The sequence below is a fragment of the Anas platyrhynchos genome, chromosome 8 (assembly GCF_047663525.1).
Source record: "Anas platyrhynchos isolate ZD024472 breed Pekin duck chromosome 8, IASCAAS_PekinDuck_T2T, whole genome shotgun sequence".
NCBI classification, from domain to species: Eukaryota; Metazoa; Chordata; class Aves; order Anseriformes; family Anatidae; genus Anas; species Anas platyrhynchos.
The window spans coordinates 28,681,925-28,698,153 of record NC_092594.1 but is presented as its reverse complement, the minus strand read 5'-3'; the positions used below and the strand labels follow the sequence as shown (position 1 = coordinate 28,698,153).

The window sequence follows — 16,229 nt, the reverse complement described above, 5'->3', positions numbered from 1 at the left end:
TGGTGCCATTGCATTCTGGAGCCTTTCCAGTCCCAAGCTATTACCAGCTACCTTGCTGGAATCAACACTCACTGCTGAGGTCACTTACACAGGAGCCAGACCAAGATTGCTGGACCCCATCACATGCCCGCGGGACAGAAGACACATGGTGAAGGAAGAGTCCTGTTGTCAGCCCAGCTCAAGCAGAGCCCCTTCTGAAGCTGCTGAATGTCTGGCTCTAAGTGCTGCTGAAGCAGAGATACTCACCTGAACACCATCCTCTCCTTCCCAGTAGAGCAGCTCGTATTTGGTAATGCGTTCCTGAGAGGCGGGCAGCCAGGTCAGCAGGATGCGGGTGTCAGACTCTGCCTCTGCCTGGAAGTCAGCTGGCTGGGCAGGAACTGAGGACCAAACACATGGTTAGTGCCAGGAGGCAGATGCAGGGAGAAGAGTCTCATGGCTTTGCAGAATCCATGCTTCACCTTGGGAGGATCCTCACGCCTTCCTTCTGGACCCTCCCTTCTTCCCTCTCACCAGTACGGGGCTCTTGGAATACCCTAGCCAGCAAGCAAGCACCTCTGGGACTCAGCAGGTGATTATGGGACTCATGCTTACTTCCAGACCCTGACTACATCACAGCTCCTTACTTCCACGCGTGTACTCAAACCCTGGCAAGGCTGCATAGGTGCCAACATACAAATCCAGGGCCTTGTGTGACATTTTTAGCCATCACAGCCCAGACAAAACAGCGGGCTGCGTTACTTGCACAGAGATTGATCCTAGTTCCCTGGTGCAAGCTGACAGCTTAAATCTGCCGGCCGCGGGGTGGGGATGCCACTTGGGCACACCATCATTTGAGCACCGAGTGCAGCTGTGACACCTGGTACAGAGCAGACACACAGCCGAGCTGCACAGCACTGGGACAGGGCACGGGGGCACGGCACCACACTCCATACGTACCCCCTTGCTGCGTTTTGACCTGGATGATGTCCGAGGGGGGCCCGTCGCCCACCGAAGTGAAGGCCAAGACACGGATGCTATATGTGGTCCCTGTGATGAGGCTCCCCACGGTGGTGAGATGGCTGTCGTCGGTGTTGTGTTTCTGCCACATGCTCAAAGGCAGATGCGGGTCGGTGGTGTAGTAAACGCGGTACCCTCGGATCTGTCCGTTCGGCTCCTCCGGCTGCTCCCACTGGACCAGCATGGTGCTGGCGCTCAGCATCCGTGCCTGGACTTTGAGGGGGGGACTTGAAGGAGCCTGCTCTCCTGTCCGAGCCTCCACCAGCTCGCTGGGGGGACCCCTGCCAATGTTATTGACTGCAATCACCCGGAACTCGTACTCCGAGAAGGGGCTGAGCCCACCTATGCTATAGCGGGTCGTTGCCACACCGTCCACCTCCTGGAACTGACCCTCCAAGGACTTGGACTTGTACTGGATGACGTAATATGAAATGGGGTCGGAGTTGCCCGAATCCCAGGTGAGGGTCACGCTGGTAGCTGTCGTTTCAGTCACTAATGGCTCCGTTGGAGGTTTTGGCAGCGCTGCAATTGGAAGGCAGAGAGGTGCGATTTAAATAATTCAGTCAGCTCAAACCCTGCAATGTGCACGGGGATAAAAATGGAGCTGCCACCTCCCATTAACATTCTTCTTTAAAAGGCAGAAATCATTTCATACTCTAGAACATGCATTTTTATATTACCATATATTGCTTGAAGTGGTTCTTAATGGAAGGATAAACAGAGCAATCATGTTATTAGACGTGCTTGACGCACTTACCAGCAGCAGGCTAAATAAAGGTAATTCAACGGGGATGCAGGAATGTTTCTGTCATGGGGGTTCAGCTGGCAGTGGGAAGGTGCTTGCTGGGCTGGGCTGGCCCGGCCCCAGCAGCCGGGTTTACAGCTGATTTACAAAGGGATACAGGAAAGCAATCGGAGCACTGCAAGTCATCTGGAGCTAACGCCCCTGCTTCCAGAGGCAGCACCCTAGGCCCCGGGGAGTTCATGGACAGTGCTGTTAAGATGGGTTGATGGGGGAATGCCTTGCGAGTATTACAGTGCATGCAGGAGGGATACAGCCAGAGAAATTACCAACTTTCACATCGACTATTTCACTGGGTGGTGTGTCAAACTGCAACCAGACGACAAACTGTTACACAAGAACTCTGTGACACTGACATCTCTGAAGTGTTAATGAGAACGTAGCTACTGCAAGCAAACATTTCCAGATTTGCCATTTTACCAAAAGAACAAAGAAAGAGAGTACGCATGAGAGAGATCTGCAGAGTACACAAATACGTTAAGACAATGAGTGAATTTAAGTCTAAAGTAAGTTTAAACCTCCTACGAACCGCTCTAGTTAAAGTCATTAGTGCCTTGTAATGCAGCTGTGCATGAGGTGGGAATAGGAAAAATGCTCAGCCCAAAATCAAGGTTCCCAAGTACTTCGTTCTTCTGAGCTATCCAGAGAGAAGGTGCAGACAAGACAGAGAAACCAGGAGGAAGGCAAGGGACTGAAGTCCTGGGGTGGCAGCAGACACCACGCCAGCAGGAGGGGGAGCGAGGCAGAGCCTTCCCAGGACCAAGGGGGTAAATACCAGTACCCATCAGTGCAGTGGAGCAGCCCCGCTTCCCCTCCACACCCAAACCACCTCCCCATCCTGCCCCTTTCTCCTGCACACCCTCGGGTAGGTACTACAACCGAGGCAACCCCTTTCCTCTGTAAGAAAACAGGTACCACGCAGCAGGCACTGTGAGCGAAGGGAGCGGTGTGTGGCTGAGGTTAAAAGCAGCCTCTGACTAGCACCAGGGAAAGGAGAATTTGCTGTTAATCACCAGGTCAGAGGGGGCTAAGTCTCAGATCTGTGATTTGTTCAAGCAAGGACTTGGTGCTAAAGGTGACCACAGTGCACGAGGCGGCCTGCGAGACCAGGCAGACTCCAAGGATGACATATCTGTGAAAATCCGAGCTACAAATCAGCTGCAAGGAGAAGAGGAGAGGGACAGTGTGAGCCTGCTTGGCCCTCGATGGGAAAGGCAGGACACGTACTTCAGCCTCCCAGGAAGGAGCTGTCTGGGCGGGCTGCCCCGTCCCCAGCAGTCAGCAATCAGCAGTAACACTCCCTTTTGGGCAAGGCTACCTGTGAGACAGCGGCAGGGAGCACGTCTTAAGGACAGCAACAGAACAGGAAGAGAGGGAAAGAGGAAGAGCAGTAAGGGAAGAAAGAAAGAAAAGGTTGTGGGTTTGGGAACTTCCCTTGCAAGGTGGAAAAGTCACAGGAGAATGCAGTCAGTTGGCTGCACCCAAAACACTCTGGGGTAGGTCTACACCTTTGAAACCCACGCAGGAGGGTCACGAGGAATAACTCCTTACCTTTGACAGTGATCTGGGCCGTGGCTTCAATCATGCCAAGGGAGGAGATGGCCACGCAGGTGTAGTTGGCGGACTGCATGATGTTGTTGAGCTCCAGGACGTTCCTGCCGACGGGCATCTCGTCTTCTTTGGTCAGCTCCTCCACGCCAGCCATCCACTTCACGTAGGGCATTGGAGCACCTACTGCCACGCACGTCAGGTTCACGCTCCCCCCTGGCATCACCTCGTGGTTGCTCGGAGGGATCGAGAATCGAGGAGCAACACGGCGCACTGAAACAAGGAGGAGACAGCTAGTAGGGGGACAGAAGCAGCAGCGAGCACTCAGTTGCACTGCAGGGGGACGCGAGGGGGCTTCGACAGCTTTGCCTTTCTATCCCTTGGGACGGATAAAACGAAGCGCAGAAGCTGTTCGCTGCTTTGCCAAATTGTGCACACTTTTCTCTCCTTCCTTAGCCACTGGCGTCTTATTAGAAGAACTCATTAAGGAATGGCTCAGTCCATTCCCTCCAAACATAGTCTTTTAAAATCATATTACTAACATGAAACGTTTCTCCATTTAAATTACATCCCCCTAATTAGACAGCATGCACAAATGCCAGTCACACAATCTCTCTGTGCAGGGCCTACTGAAGCTCTGCAAAACAGAATTACCTGCTCAATTTATTAGCTCCAGAGTAAAGCAACCTGTCCCCTAAACCTCGCAGGGTTTGGGCAGGGGCAGCAGAAGGCTTTCTTTCTGAATTAGCACACGTGTGCTGCTAAATAAAATATAATTCCTTTCAAAATGTAACTCAGGTTCTACATTGGCTCAGAAAAAAATAGTCACCAGAGCTGCATGACATTGTCAGGGCCTGAACAGATCACCTTGCTGGGCAGGAGAGAACTAATCCTGACAGATGTGAGATCATATCCATCTTGACAGGAGAGTGCGGGGCTGGCAGAACCCTCCCCACCTTCGTGGCAGCACTTTGGGAGATGTATTCCTCCTTATTTCATTGCACAGCTTCTCTTCATATCAATCCCTCGCTAGGTATTTCATTCAAGACTTATTTGTAAGCAACTCTCAGCTACAATAAAGCTCTAAAGCTGCCTGCCATATGCATTCCCGTCAGGAAAACGACACTGAGAAATGAGGCCCCTTCTTCAGGGTTAGTGTTATGGGCCTATTTAAGCAAGGGTAGAGAAACAACTGTGCTCGGTAAATCTTTGTCTCCTCTGGGCAAGCTCATTTTAGTCTGTAGTTGAAAAGGGAAACTGCCCGAACGTGTCCTGCCCAGCAGCCCTGCTCTGCTCTAGCCTCCTGCACTGGAAGGGCGGCCCAGAGCATCGGTGGCTCTCACCCGGCTGGCACCCAAGGAGCCCTTCCCTGCCCTGACACCCCTCCAACGGGGCTGGTGGAGCTCTGGGGAAGGCGGATATGGGGCAGGAGCCTGAGCGGGGCCTGCTCACGAGGTGCCGTGGGCATCACCAGCCCGGGGTCTGCGCTGGCCCCGCCGCTTCCCCACGGCCGGCGCAGGCACTGTCCCCCGGCAAGCCGCGGAGGTGGCGGTGCTGCTCGCCCAGCTGGCTGTCCCCAAACCAAACCTAGCGCTGCCTTTGATGAGTCATCCCCCAAGCAACAGGCTTGCAGAAATAGACTGAAGACGGAAGCCCCCGCGCTAGCATCTACAACAGCGCTGAGGCTTCGTGATAAATGAGACAATGCTGTCAACATCGCGTGTGTACTGCACGTCGTCTCGGTGACAAAACAGGGCTCATTAGCTCCTTACCAGGCAGGGGAAGGATACTGGCTTTTCTTTTCTTTTTTTAATGTCTATATCCAAAGTCTTGCTGGTTGTTTCTTTTAATCAATTATTAAATCTGAAATCAATAGCTACATGAGCGATCGCCAGTGAGGCGTTACCTGACTGACGGGGCAGCGCTCCCCAACCGAGACACAACTCAAAGTGTACTCAAGCGCTACGCGGTCATGAGAATACGGAGTTAACCTGATGGACATGGCAATGGTTTCACATGATGGTGTACTTCCAACCAAAGCAACCCAGCACCCTTCATTAAACGTCAGCTTTCGTTTTCCGATGCACATGGCGTCGAATTATTTCAGCTGTTCAAATTCCGTCCCCATCCAAGGACCAAAACCACCCACCCACATTGCATTAAAATAAATTAAAAAAAAAAAAAAGAGCAAAACCTGGAGGACAAAGCCAGAGGTGTGCACAGAGCACTCATGCACATGCACCAGGCAAACAGGCCGGCAGGCACTGGAGGCCACAGGAGTCAGGGAGCAAGCGGTGCTGGGGCCGAGCAGCGAGTGGGACGGCGCGCAGTGACTCGGTGCGAGCTGAGGTCGGAGGACGGAGGCCATGCAGGAGGGTCGGAGCCCAGCATGCACCCAAACCTGTGAGACCAGAGGCAGCACGCCCCACACTGGCTCTCAGGACCCTCCTGGGGACATGCCGAGCCCCGTTGGTGCCCTGTCCCCCTCGATGTGTCCTGCAGAAGCGGCGCCTGCCCAGGGAGCTGGCACCGAGCCGGGGCCAGCTCTCACCTCGGGAGGTGGGAGAGGGTCAGGGCAAGGCTTTTGTTGAGCAATCTGGCCTGGACGAGCCCTGGCAGGAGCACGTTCAGAGGAAAGGACGGGCTCCACCAGCCTCCTGTCCTCACGGGGGGATGAGTGGCAGCTTCTTGTCCCAGCCAGCACGGAGGGAGAAGGGGAGCTGCTGTCAGTTAGCATTAGTGAGAGCTGGCAGAGATCTCACAGCAGCTTGCAGAGCACCATCAACACATTCCTCGGGCTCAAGCCAGCGCTTTAAGTCTCTTGCTTTTCTAGCATAGGAGCCTGGTAATAATTTAAATCAGTGTAACCCCTCAAACAGCAGCATTCTTCAGAAGATCTGCCCGATTTACAAGTCAAATCTATGGTCTAGCACAGCCCACGATGCTACATTAACTGCTTCAGAAAATTTTGTTGTTCTTCATTTATTGCAGCAATGAAATTTCCCTTTTTATTATAATTTTCTTGACAAGAATTCGCATTTTTTTTTTTTAAATCTTCTTTTTGGATAAAGATCTGAGGAGGTGGTTGGGAGGCTTTGCAAGAACAGCACAGGGAAAATTACTGTGAATATTAAAATCATTCCGATGGACAATAGCAGAATTCAGAGGTTTAGTTAAACCAGCAGAGTGTCAAAAATGAGATTCATCGCCGTCCACTCCAAGACCAGGCAGCGTTAAGGGCTCTGTGCTGTGCACTGCTCAGAGACTGGGCCCTGGGAAGCAAAGTGCAACCCTGGGGCGTGAGCAGCACCGCGCAGCCCGAGCCTGTGCCCCGATCCCACAGGACAGGGAGGAAGGGTGGTGGGGAGATGGGGGCACCGCCGGGGGGAGGGAGGGGAGCAGGCAACAGGACAGCCCCGCAGGTTGAGATTGAATCACGTTAATAATTCAGCATGCATTAACATGCACATTCCTTGCCTGGAGAGCAAAGAGCGAGAATCGATTGCCCGGCTCCTTCCACCAGGAGCGGCTGCGTCCTCAGGTCTCAGGTTCCCTCTGAGGGTGACGTTACCCCCTGGAGAACCAGGAACCCCCTCCCTGCTGCTCTCTGCAAGGGGTGGCGGCTCTGAGCTCTGGGCATTAAAGCTTTCAAGGCTCACAGGCCCGTGCTGTCAGCCCCTCTTTTGCATGCTGAGGCCCTGCTGGTGACACAACGGCACTAGGGGGACGTGCCCGTGCTCCCGAGACCCTGAAGTGCTGCTGGGGCAGGGGAAACCTGGCTGCTTCTCCCTGCTGGCTCTCAGCTGCAGCACAGCTGGGCAAACGGCAGTGCTACCACCCCTCCCTCCAGCCGGCAGCGATGCGGGACCTCTTCTTTCCTCACCCTAGGTGCACTTCTGCCTTGCCCCAAACCCGCTGCCCTCCTCAGCACCGCCACCTCCGAGCTGGGAGGGGCTCGTTCGGGAGCTCTCCTCGAACACGCTCATCAGTCTGCGCGGTTTACTCATCTGTAGACACCTTTCATCTCTCCCTAGCGCTATCATTTCAAGGGAGGACTTCAAATGGAAAGTCAGTTGCTGGTGTCTCACAATCTATTGACAGAATCAACAGCAGGAGAGGAAAAATTGGAACCAGAAAAAATGCATTTACAGTCTAATCTTGTGCTCAAACAATGCTGTACTATTTATGCTTCCAATGCATCCTTGAGTGCTGACATTTTATAGACAATTTCCAAAACAGGGCCTTGCCATTTTTGGATTATATTTCAGCTATAACTTTTAGGTCTAATTATTTGCGCTGACAACCACATATAAAAGAGGATATATCATTACAGTGGTGCAGCACTGGAGACACATCAGCATTCAGCATACTGACATACTAATAGCAAAGTAAGGGAGAGCGAGATTGTGGAGCTATGCAATTTGCATTCACTCTCTGAAATTTCTCTGATGAAAATAACACAACATTAAGGAGGAGAATAAGAGAAAAGATCCACTGTATCAAGATAAAATAACTCGTTAATAAATAACCTTGTAGCAGTCACAGAGCAATAATTAAATGCATGGGTGAGCAGTACACAGTTTTAAGTAAAGCTGGAAAAACGTAAGATGTAATTATCAGTGCCAAACAAATTATAAGCACGGCAAATCCCATTGGAATATTTAGAAACTAATTTCTGGCTTCACATTAAATATTTGTATACGTGGGTATTTTTGGTGGGGTGGGGAGGAGGGGTCGGCAGAAAGAATGAGAAATTATCCGCTCCCGCTGGCTTCTATCCATTCTCGGCTGCCTCCCCTCAGCTAAGCCATGCGGCTAAAACGTTTAAGTGCCCTGTCAAAGGTTTGCTCTCCAGAGGTGCCCGAGCCATCACAGCGGTGCTCCAAATTCACTGAAATCTGGGAAGCTTTGGGCCTCGGCTTTAATTTCGTCTCTTTTCTTCCCTGTTCTCATTTTCCATCATTGTCTTGGGCTCAGGTAATTTTATCCTCTATGAAATCTATTTTTAGAGGGTAAACAACCTGGGCCCCGTGTCTCAGTACAATCTAAATGAGAGCACGTTCCGGGGAGAGAAACGGGAGCAAAGTCACTGTACTGGAACAACTGCTATGACAACTTGTTAAAACTTGTTCCAGCGATGATTGTAAGATCAACTCACGCAGCTGCCTGATGGCACGTGCAGAGGAGCCGGGGTCTCTTCCCCGTGCCACCCGGGAGCAGCTCCAGGCCCCGGGGGTACTGTGAGCATCCCTCTGCCCCGCGCAGTGCTGCTTGGTGGGGGAGTCAGCTCTGGAAACCAGCTCAGGACTTCTGCCAAAAACACCAGCCTCCAGTGAGCTCTGGAGCTAGATTTAATTTAAAAGCGGCATTCGCCTTTTGCTACTGTCCTTTAGTCACCTCTGGTTTGCTCTCTCTGAGCAGGGCAAAGAGTGACCTGGGGTTTGTGGAGCTCCTGCACATGCCACCATGGGCATCCCTGCGCCATCTGAGGAAAAGCTGAGGCCTCCACCAGTGCTCCCTGCTCTCCTGTCAGGGAAATCAAGGCCCAACCCCAAGGAAGAGAGGGGAGGCAACCCTGCCTGTGCCCTTCTCATGCAGAGGGCCCTTGTCCAGCACAGAGAAGTGGCTGCCACCAGCGTGGGGCCAGCTGAGGAACAGGAAAGCTGCCATCAGCATGGCCAGCTGCCCCAAGCCTTGATCATTCTAGAGAAAGTATTAAAACTGCAGGAGGTACCCGCTCTCCCTAGCAGCTCACCAGGGGGCTGGAGATCTCTCATCCCCGCTTCCCAAGACCGCTTTTGAGCTCTGGCCAGCAAGCAGCAGCAGCAGTTCAGAGGTGTTGGATTGGCACCTAGCACAGGCTGGAGGAGGACCCCACGTAGAGCAGCATGCACTCCTTCCCACCCCACCGTTGAATAAAACCATCTTGGCTGGTATTTGCATGCAAAATGCATTCTGTACATTTCATACCTCAAGCGACACAGACATGCAAGCAAAGTATCAATGCCATCAGCAGAGTCACAGCAAACAGTAAGCAGATTTCATCAGGCACACTTTGGCCGTGCCTGGAAGGGAGCCAGAGTCTGCAGGGCCCCCTCCCCTTTGGGGGATGGCTCTCCTCTCCCTACTGGAAAAGTCCCATCTGACGTGGCGTACTGTAGATGGATAAGAAGTGAAAAGGACCAACCTTCTCGCTGATCTGAGAGATGAAAGTTTGTTTTGTTTGATGGCAGAGTGCGATGAAGATGAGGAGGGAATAAAAAAAGACAAGGAAAAACACAGAGAGTAAAAACAGGCCAAGCTTCATCTGTCCGCACACCACTGAAACGACAAGACAAGACTACAGAGGTCAGCCAGGACTCCCCACCGTGCACACGCAGCGCTCCGTGCCGGGGCCAGGAGCACGCCACTCTCGCACCGCTCTGGCCTGGGGCAGGGCCGGCCCCAGGGGACCCGGGCGTACTCACATGAGGGAGCTTCGGGGCGGCCCCGCGCCGGGCCAGGTGCTGGGAGCACAGACACCTGCACGACACACACAGCAAGGCACTGCAGCCAGCACACGGACGGACACGCTCCCACGCACCCACTCCAGCTATAAAGGTGATGGCAAAGGCACTTGAAACCCATTGGCCACACACTGGGAAGCATATACATGTAGGTCCGAATTTTAGTGAGTATGAAAGAAATGCTCCAAGTGGCAGATGGAAAGTCTTCGAGCATGAAGAGCGGCTCCCCCTCTCCAAAGAAAGAGCTAAAGGTGGCAGAGAGGCATTAGGCAAGTGACAGACATGCGCGGTCTCAGCTGGGCTCAGTTTCGGGAGAGCCTTATTGGTACCCTGTGCTGTGAGTGAGAGGAGGACAAGAAATCAGGACAAAAACACCCAGAGGGAATTGAGCAGGTCCCCGTTTTTGTTCCTGCGGGAGAGACAGTAGAAGGTTAGTTGCATTTTCCTTACAGACAAAGGAGATCTTATTTCTCTAGCGGGAGTGACCTCACTCCAGCTACAGATCTGTGGCGGATCAGCTGTAATCGAAGCCTCGCCGAGAGAATACCGAAGTGGATCTGATAGTCAAAGGCTGCTTATGAGTCACATTTTTGAGGGGAGAGGGAGAAGGTGGGGGGAGGAATTTGCTTTCCATCAGAAACACTGCGAATTAGAGAACAGCGTGTGGCACTGTACAGTGCGGCGTACAGGCAGCCATTTCCAGTGATTAGAGGACAGGATTTTAACCAACACTGACATTGTACAGAGCCGGCAGCAAACTGCCAATAACAGCTACAACTACGGCCTGTGAAGTGTAACGGAGCTTGGAAGAGACCAGCAAAACAGTTGTTTTCATTTCTTCACTTCACCTGGCGCCAGGGGACCAGCACCAGCCAACTTGGAGCTTAACCGGCGCGCGAGCGAGGGCCAACGCCACTGAGGGCCCCACTTGGGTGTCCTTGAAACACACAGCCATGGATTAATACAGTCCTAGAGTAGGGCCTGGGTTTCCTCTGGGATAGAGGAATCACCTTCTGGTCCACAAAACATCAACGTAAGGCAACTTTTCATCCCGTGACCCTGTGGTGGGAGGGAACCTCTGCATTGCTGTTCCCAAGCCACCCCCGTATCCCTTTAGCTCCTGGAGCGTATCACATCTGCACGGCCTCAGCAGACAGCAAGGGGCTTTGGACTGCTGCTCAGCCCTTCCCAGCAGGGAGGATTTGCTCCCTGTCCCTGCTCAGGAAGAGCCATGCTCCTGGCAAGCAGGAGCACCCCCGAGCAGCTGTATTTCTGGGGAGCATTTGAACACAGACCCCAGCTCCTGCAAACCGGGGCTGCGCGACTGAAGGGCAAGAGCCCGGCCAAGGGTGTGAGCCCAAGGAACGATGCCCCAACAGCTATGGGAGCACCCGGCCCTGCTGCAGAAGCCGAGAAGGGTCGGTGTCCCCCAGGCATGCCACGGGTACTGCTGCGGGACGGGCGGTGGCACTGCTCTGGGAGCCTGCTGGGGACTGCCCTGCGTCAGGAGGCGGCGGTGGCTGTCCCGGGGTGTTGACACTTCAGATTAGAGCTGGGAAGGTGAGGAGGCACATGAGAAACAGGCTAATTCAAACAGATTACGTTCTGGTCTGTCAAACAGGAACAAGTTTGGGGCCTACTATTCGTCACTAATTGCTGGATTATCTCTTAATCTTTAATTATATTAGCAGTTTATGGGGAATAAAAGCCAGCAGCAGGACATTTTGGAACAGCTTTAACGAGAGAGGGAACACCTGGGCAGAAAGTTCTCGGTCTTTTCCCTTGACTTAATGCTTAAACAGCTGCTGCTTTATCTCAGATAAACCTGATAAATGGTAAATTGAAAGTTTCATCTCCTTACAGATCCCATTCACATTCCCCCTTATCTCCAGTTCTCTATCCATGTCACTCCTAGGCTGAGAGGCACGCTTTACCATTATTTTTTTTTCATAACAAAGGACCCTGAGCAATGACAGCGAGTGACACCTGTCCCCCCACAAGCACAGGGGGCTTTAAGGCTGGTGTTACCCCGTGCCCCCTCGCAGAACACCACACATCACCCTGTCCCCATGAACCCGAGCTGCTTGTCCCATAACTTCAACACACCGACCTACATGCAAGACAACATAAAGTCACAGCCGAAATGCCAGCAGAGGACAGCCAAGCCCAGAAGGCAAAACCAGGCGTCCCTTTTGAGAGCCAGGTTGAAACAGCAAAGAGCGAGGCCGTATCAGAGACGTGTCTGCCAGGCCGGAGTGTCGGATGGCTCCAGCTCTGCAGACAGAAATTCCCATGCTGACTGAGTTTGGCTTTTACCCTGCCGCAGACACGCTCGTCTTCTGCAGCAGCAGCACTGCTCTACCCACAGCAGCTTGTTGCAGGAAGGATGAGCTTGGGCTTACGAGAGGCGCTGCTTTTGTGTTGGGCTTTGGCTCCCTAAGCCAAGGCAGGGGGCTGTGGCCGGGATGCGAATGCACAAGTCAGAGTTTGGATCACGAGGCCAAACAAAGCAATGGATTTCTAAAGCTTTTCAGGGTGGGAAGCTGATACTTTCCTGAAAGCAACAAGAAAGTTCATTATCCCAATTGGCTCTGCAATTCTGCCGGGAACTGGCAGCATCTGCCCTGTGCTGAAAACCCGTGGGTGTTACGCACGGCACTAATCTAAAGGCAGACCCAGACATTTTGGAATCCAAAAGACACAGAGGTTAACAAAAACCCAGAGGGGGACGAACCTGTTCCTGCTTATCTCCAAAAGCACATCTTGCGTCTCAAGGACTCCACATAAATCAAATTTTATTTTTTTACAGCTTTCAGAGGTACAGGGGAACAAAAGGACAGATTGTCTTTTTTACGCCAGATTACATGAGAATAAGACAACCTCCCATTATAGGCGCTGAACAATGTGCTCATGCCACACTGATGAGTATATTCCATCCTCGAGACAGACGGGATGCTCGGGCTGCCCAGCCATCGCTTCCCATTCAGAGTGCACACACACGCACGCATGAATTCAATTAAGAGCGGAAAATCTCAGAGCTCCAGAGATGGATTTCCTAACCCTTTGTGCAAGGGGATGTGAAAGGGGAGGGAATGGACACTTAGTCGGCACAGATACGCAGGCCTAATTGTTCCGCAGATGTCTGTGCAGGTCGTGTGGGGAGGAGGGGGAAATGGGTTTCCAAGTCCACTTCTTTGTTGCTCTGCCGTGCACTGAGCCAGCAGCCAACCTCGTTCTGTTTTCCATAAAGGTCATTTTACAAATAATCAGGCTTGAGCCTTGCATTGTACTTTTAACTGCCAAAGGACTTTGCAGGGAATAAAACTGTTAAGCTTATTTAGTTGAGTTCTATAAAGCACACTGAAATCTTCAGATGAAAAGTGCTAGGAGAAGGGCAGAGAACTATTATTTATTAAACACTGATCATTATAATTACCATGGCATAGCAAAGTGCTCATAGAAAACACCGACGGTGCACACGTTTCTCCCCTGCAATAAAAACATGACAAAAATATCCACTGGAATAGGTGGGGAAAAGGAGAAGTGGCAGAAGCCTCTGCCTGGCTCTCCTGCTCTGAAGCCAGCCAGCTCCAGCCCAAGGGGCACAGAGTCCCAGCAGCAAACGTCTGCTGGTGCTGAGCTGCTCTGGCTGCACACCTGGCTGCATTCCCCATGAGGCTGCTTACAGCTAGCTAATGTGCATCTGACCCAACTACAGCTGCTCTGGCGTGGGTTATAGCAATAGTTTCAGCATGGAGCAGCGCCCTGGGGCAAAAGAACTGGAGTTAAAAATACTGAAATCCCATAAAAAGGAATGCACTTGCTTCATCAAGGGGTCACTGCTCTGTGTTGCATCACTCTGTTGTAGCACCAGCTTGAGGTCAGGACTGCACCGAGTGTGTATAGGGAGATCACGGCCCCGCAGACCCACAGCCCCTCCCAGCCACACACCAGCAGCTGAGGGGTAGTTGCTCTGTGACCTCTATCACGGGCTGTTTTCGCTTCTTCTGATGGTGCGGGGCAGACATCTGAAGCAGCAGTCTGGGTCATCTGCTCCGATTCAAGTGCCTGTTCGTGCTCCCTGTCATCCAGGCGTCTCCCTCGCCAGCCTCCGCAGTCACTGCTCGCCGTTGCTGGCTGCCAGCCCCCGGGCACCAGCAGTGCCCCTCTCTGGACAAGAACTGTCACCCCTCAGCCCTGACGAGAGGCAGGTTTGCTGGAGCACACTGCCAGAAGTGAGCAGGGTTGTTAAGAAACACGCTCCTCGTTACCTATTTGCTTCTCAGGCATCTCCAGCTCTGGTCGCTGAGTGTCTGACCACCACTCTCAGCTTCTGTTCTTCTGGCACACCCTCCAGCTTTGACTGCTGTTGCTATTTTAGCTGCTTTAATATTACATAAGCACAAAATGTCCTTTTTAAAGGCTTCAAGTCTTGTTGCTCCAGGCCGGTGTCAGTCATTCGGAATTATTATTTGCACAAGGTCCTCACTGCAGCAAGCGTCGTACAGCTGCGAGTGGCCATCTCAGCCAGTTCCCTCCATGTCTGAGCCGAGGCTGACACCGAGACCCCTGGTGTAAAACCCTGCGGAGGCCAGAGAATCGCTGCTGGAGACAGAGCTACAGTCCTCATTTCATCTTGGGTGACAGCACCTTAGTGAGACTTGGCAAATGATACTCCAGACTCCAAGCAAGTTTCCTTGCTGCCACATGAAATGCTAGCTTGGCCTTTCAAAGGGCAGACTGAGAAAGCAGATTTTTGCAGTAAAACCATTTCTATTTACTGCAGTCTGATTTACTTGTCTGTGATTTAGGCACAGAGGAGACACTTCAGTTTTAAACGGTCTTTCTTTAAAGCAGCTGTGCACACGCAGTCCAAGCAGCCTTTTGGGCAAGGGAATTCACTGCACTTGTCCCATGGGGCCATGCCTTGCAGGCTTGAAAAGCAGCACCTAAGAAGTGAAAACTGGGCAGCATTTAACAGAAGTATGCAGTTACTACTCCAAAAACGACTATTCCAATAACACTGGTACTGCTGACTGCCATAAGCAGTGCTGGGGAACACAGCCAGTGAACTCCACCGTGTTTTTATAAGGATATGCTTGCACAGTCCTCCAGCTCATCTCCTTTATTGAAAAAATAATGCCACGGGTCGAGAAAGAGAAGGGCAGGAAAAACCTTTCATACAGGGAAAGAGTCAAATAACAGTGCCTTTACTGAGGGCAGTACCACACAGGTCACTGTCTTCACAGGTATGTCACAGGACCAGACTACGAGCTGAAAATGTTCATCTTTGTGCAGATGTCCCTGAAGCTGTAGGCAAATGAAGAGTGAAATGTATTCATAAAAACCCAATGGCCTAGGTGAATCAGTGGCATTATACTTTACTCCCAGTGAGCACGACGAAATGAAACTACCTTTTTTTTCATGCTAGGTCCAATCTCTTTTCTACTCTTAAATCAATTTCTTGTAGGTCTTGAATCAACTTCTTGGATTTTTGCTGCTAAATTAGACAGTAAGCTCTCTGGATTAGAGGAATCATATCTTCCATACGTTTCTATTCCCCTCCCTTCTCCCTGCAGCACCATCAGGTCCCAAATCTAATCACTGTTACAAGAACAATACCTTGGTACATGCGACCATGGACCATGGCTGGATGAGTGCTCCTTTGTAGGGGGAACGACAACACTCACAGCAGCACTGGCGGGATGGGAACATGGCACTGTGCCCTCCTGGAATCCGCTGTGCCCCAGATAGCCACCACGTCCCGGCAGGCTCTCTGCTCTTGGTTTTGCTCTGTCCTTGCTCCTCCAGTGGTACGGGTGTTTCCTGCAGCCCTGTGTGCACGGAGGGCTGAGGAGGGCAGCAGGAGGCAGCCCGCTCCCCGCGCTGCGCCCCAGCCCCATCGCGGCTCTGCAGCAGCAGGCAGATAGACCTGTCAGTCCAGGAGCAGAAGGCTTACGAGGGTTGCTTTCCAGCACACTTAGTAAGATGAAAATAATAGCTTCAAGGAAAATGCATCCATTTTCCTTTACAAATCCCTGGTGTGGAAATGTTTTAACTTTTAATGAAGTCCATCTGTGCAGAAGTGCTGGCTCTGAAGGATTCGCAGAGACAAGGCACTGGCGTATCCTGCTCCTTCCTCCTCCTGCTCTTTCATTGATATAGGGAGCCCTGAGCAGTGCCTGCATGCTCCTTCTCAGCCACTGCTATCTTCCTTTGTTAGTGAGAAAAGTATGATAAAGATGCTAATGAGCCTGTACCTTCTAACACAGCACACCCACAAAGGACTACCTGGGAGGCTTGGAAAGGGGAGGACATGATCAAAAACACAAGCCCCCAGAGTCAAGAAGACAAACAAACATTTGAACTGTTAA

General features: G+C 52.0%; 1 protein-coding gene across 20 annotated transcripts in view; it reads right to left on the bottom strand.

Moving 5' to 3' along the window:
- PTPRF (protein tyrosine phosphatase receptor type F) overlaps positions 1-16,229 on the bottom strand; it is a 362,946-nt gene that overhangs the window by 64,794 nt on the left and 281,923 nt on the right. For all 20 annotated transcript variants that reach the window (XM_038183345.2, XM_038183347.2, XM_038183344.2 and 17 more), the window contains 3 exons: positions 3,353-3,622; positions 940-1,521; positions 247-380 (listed from right to left, as the gene is read on the bottom strand). In XM_038183345.2, the coding sequence (XP_038039273.2) occupies positions 247-380; positions 940-1,521; positions 3,353-3,622 (986 nt within the window). The remainder of the gene's footprint in view (positions 1-246; positions 381-939; positions 1,522-3,352; positions 3,623-16,229) is intronic.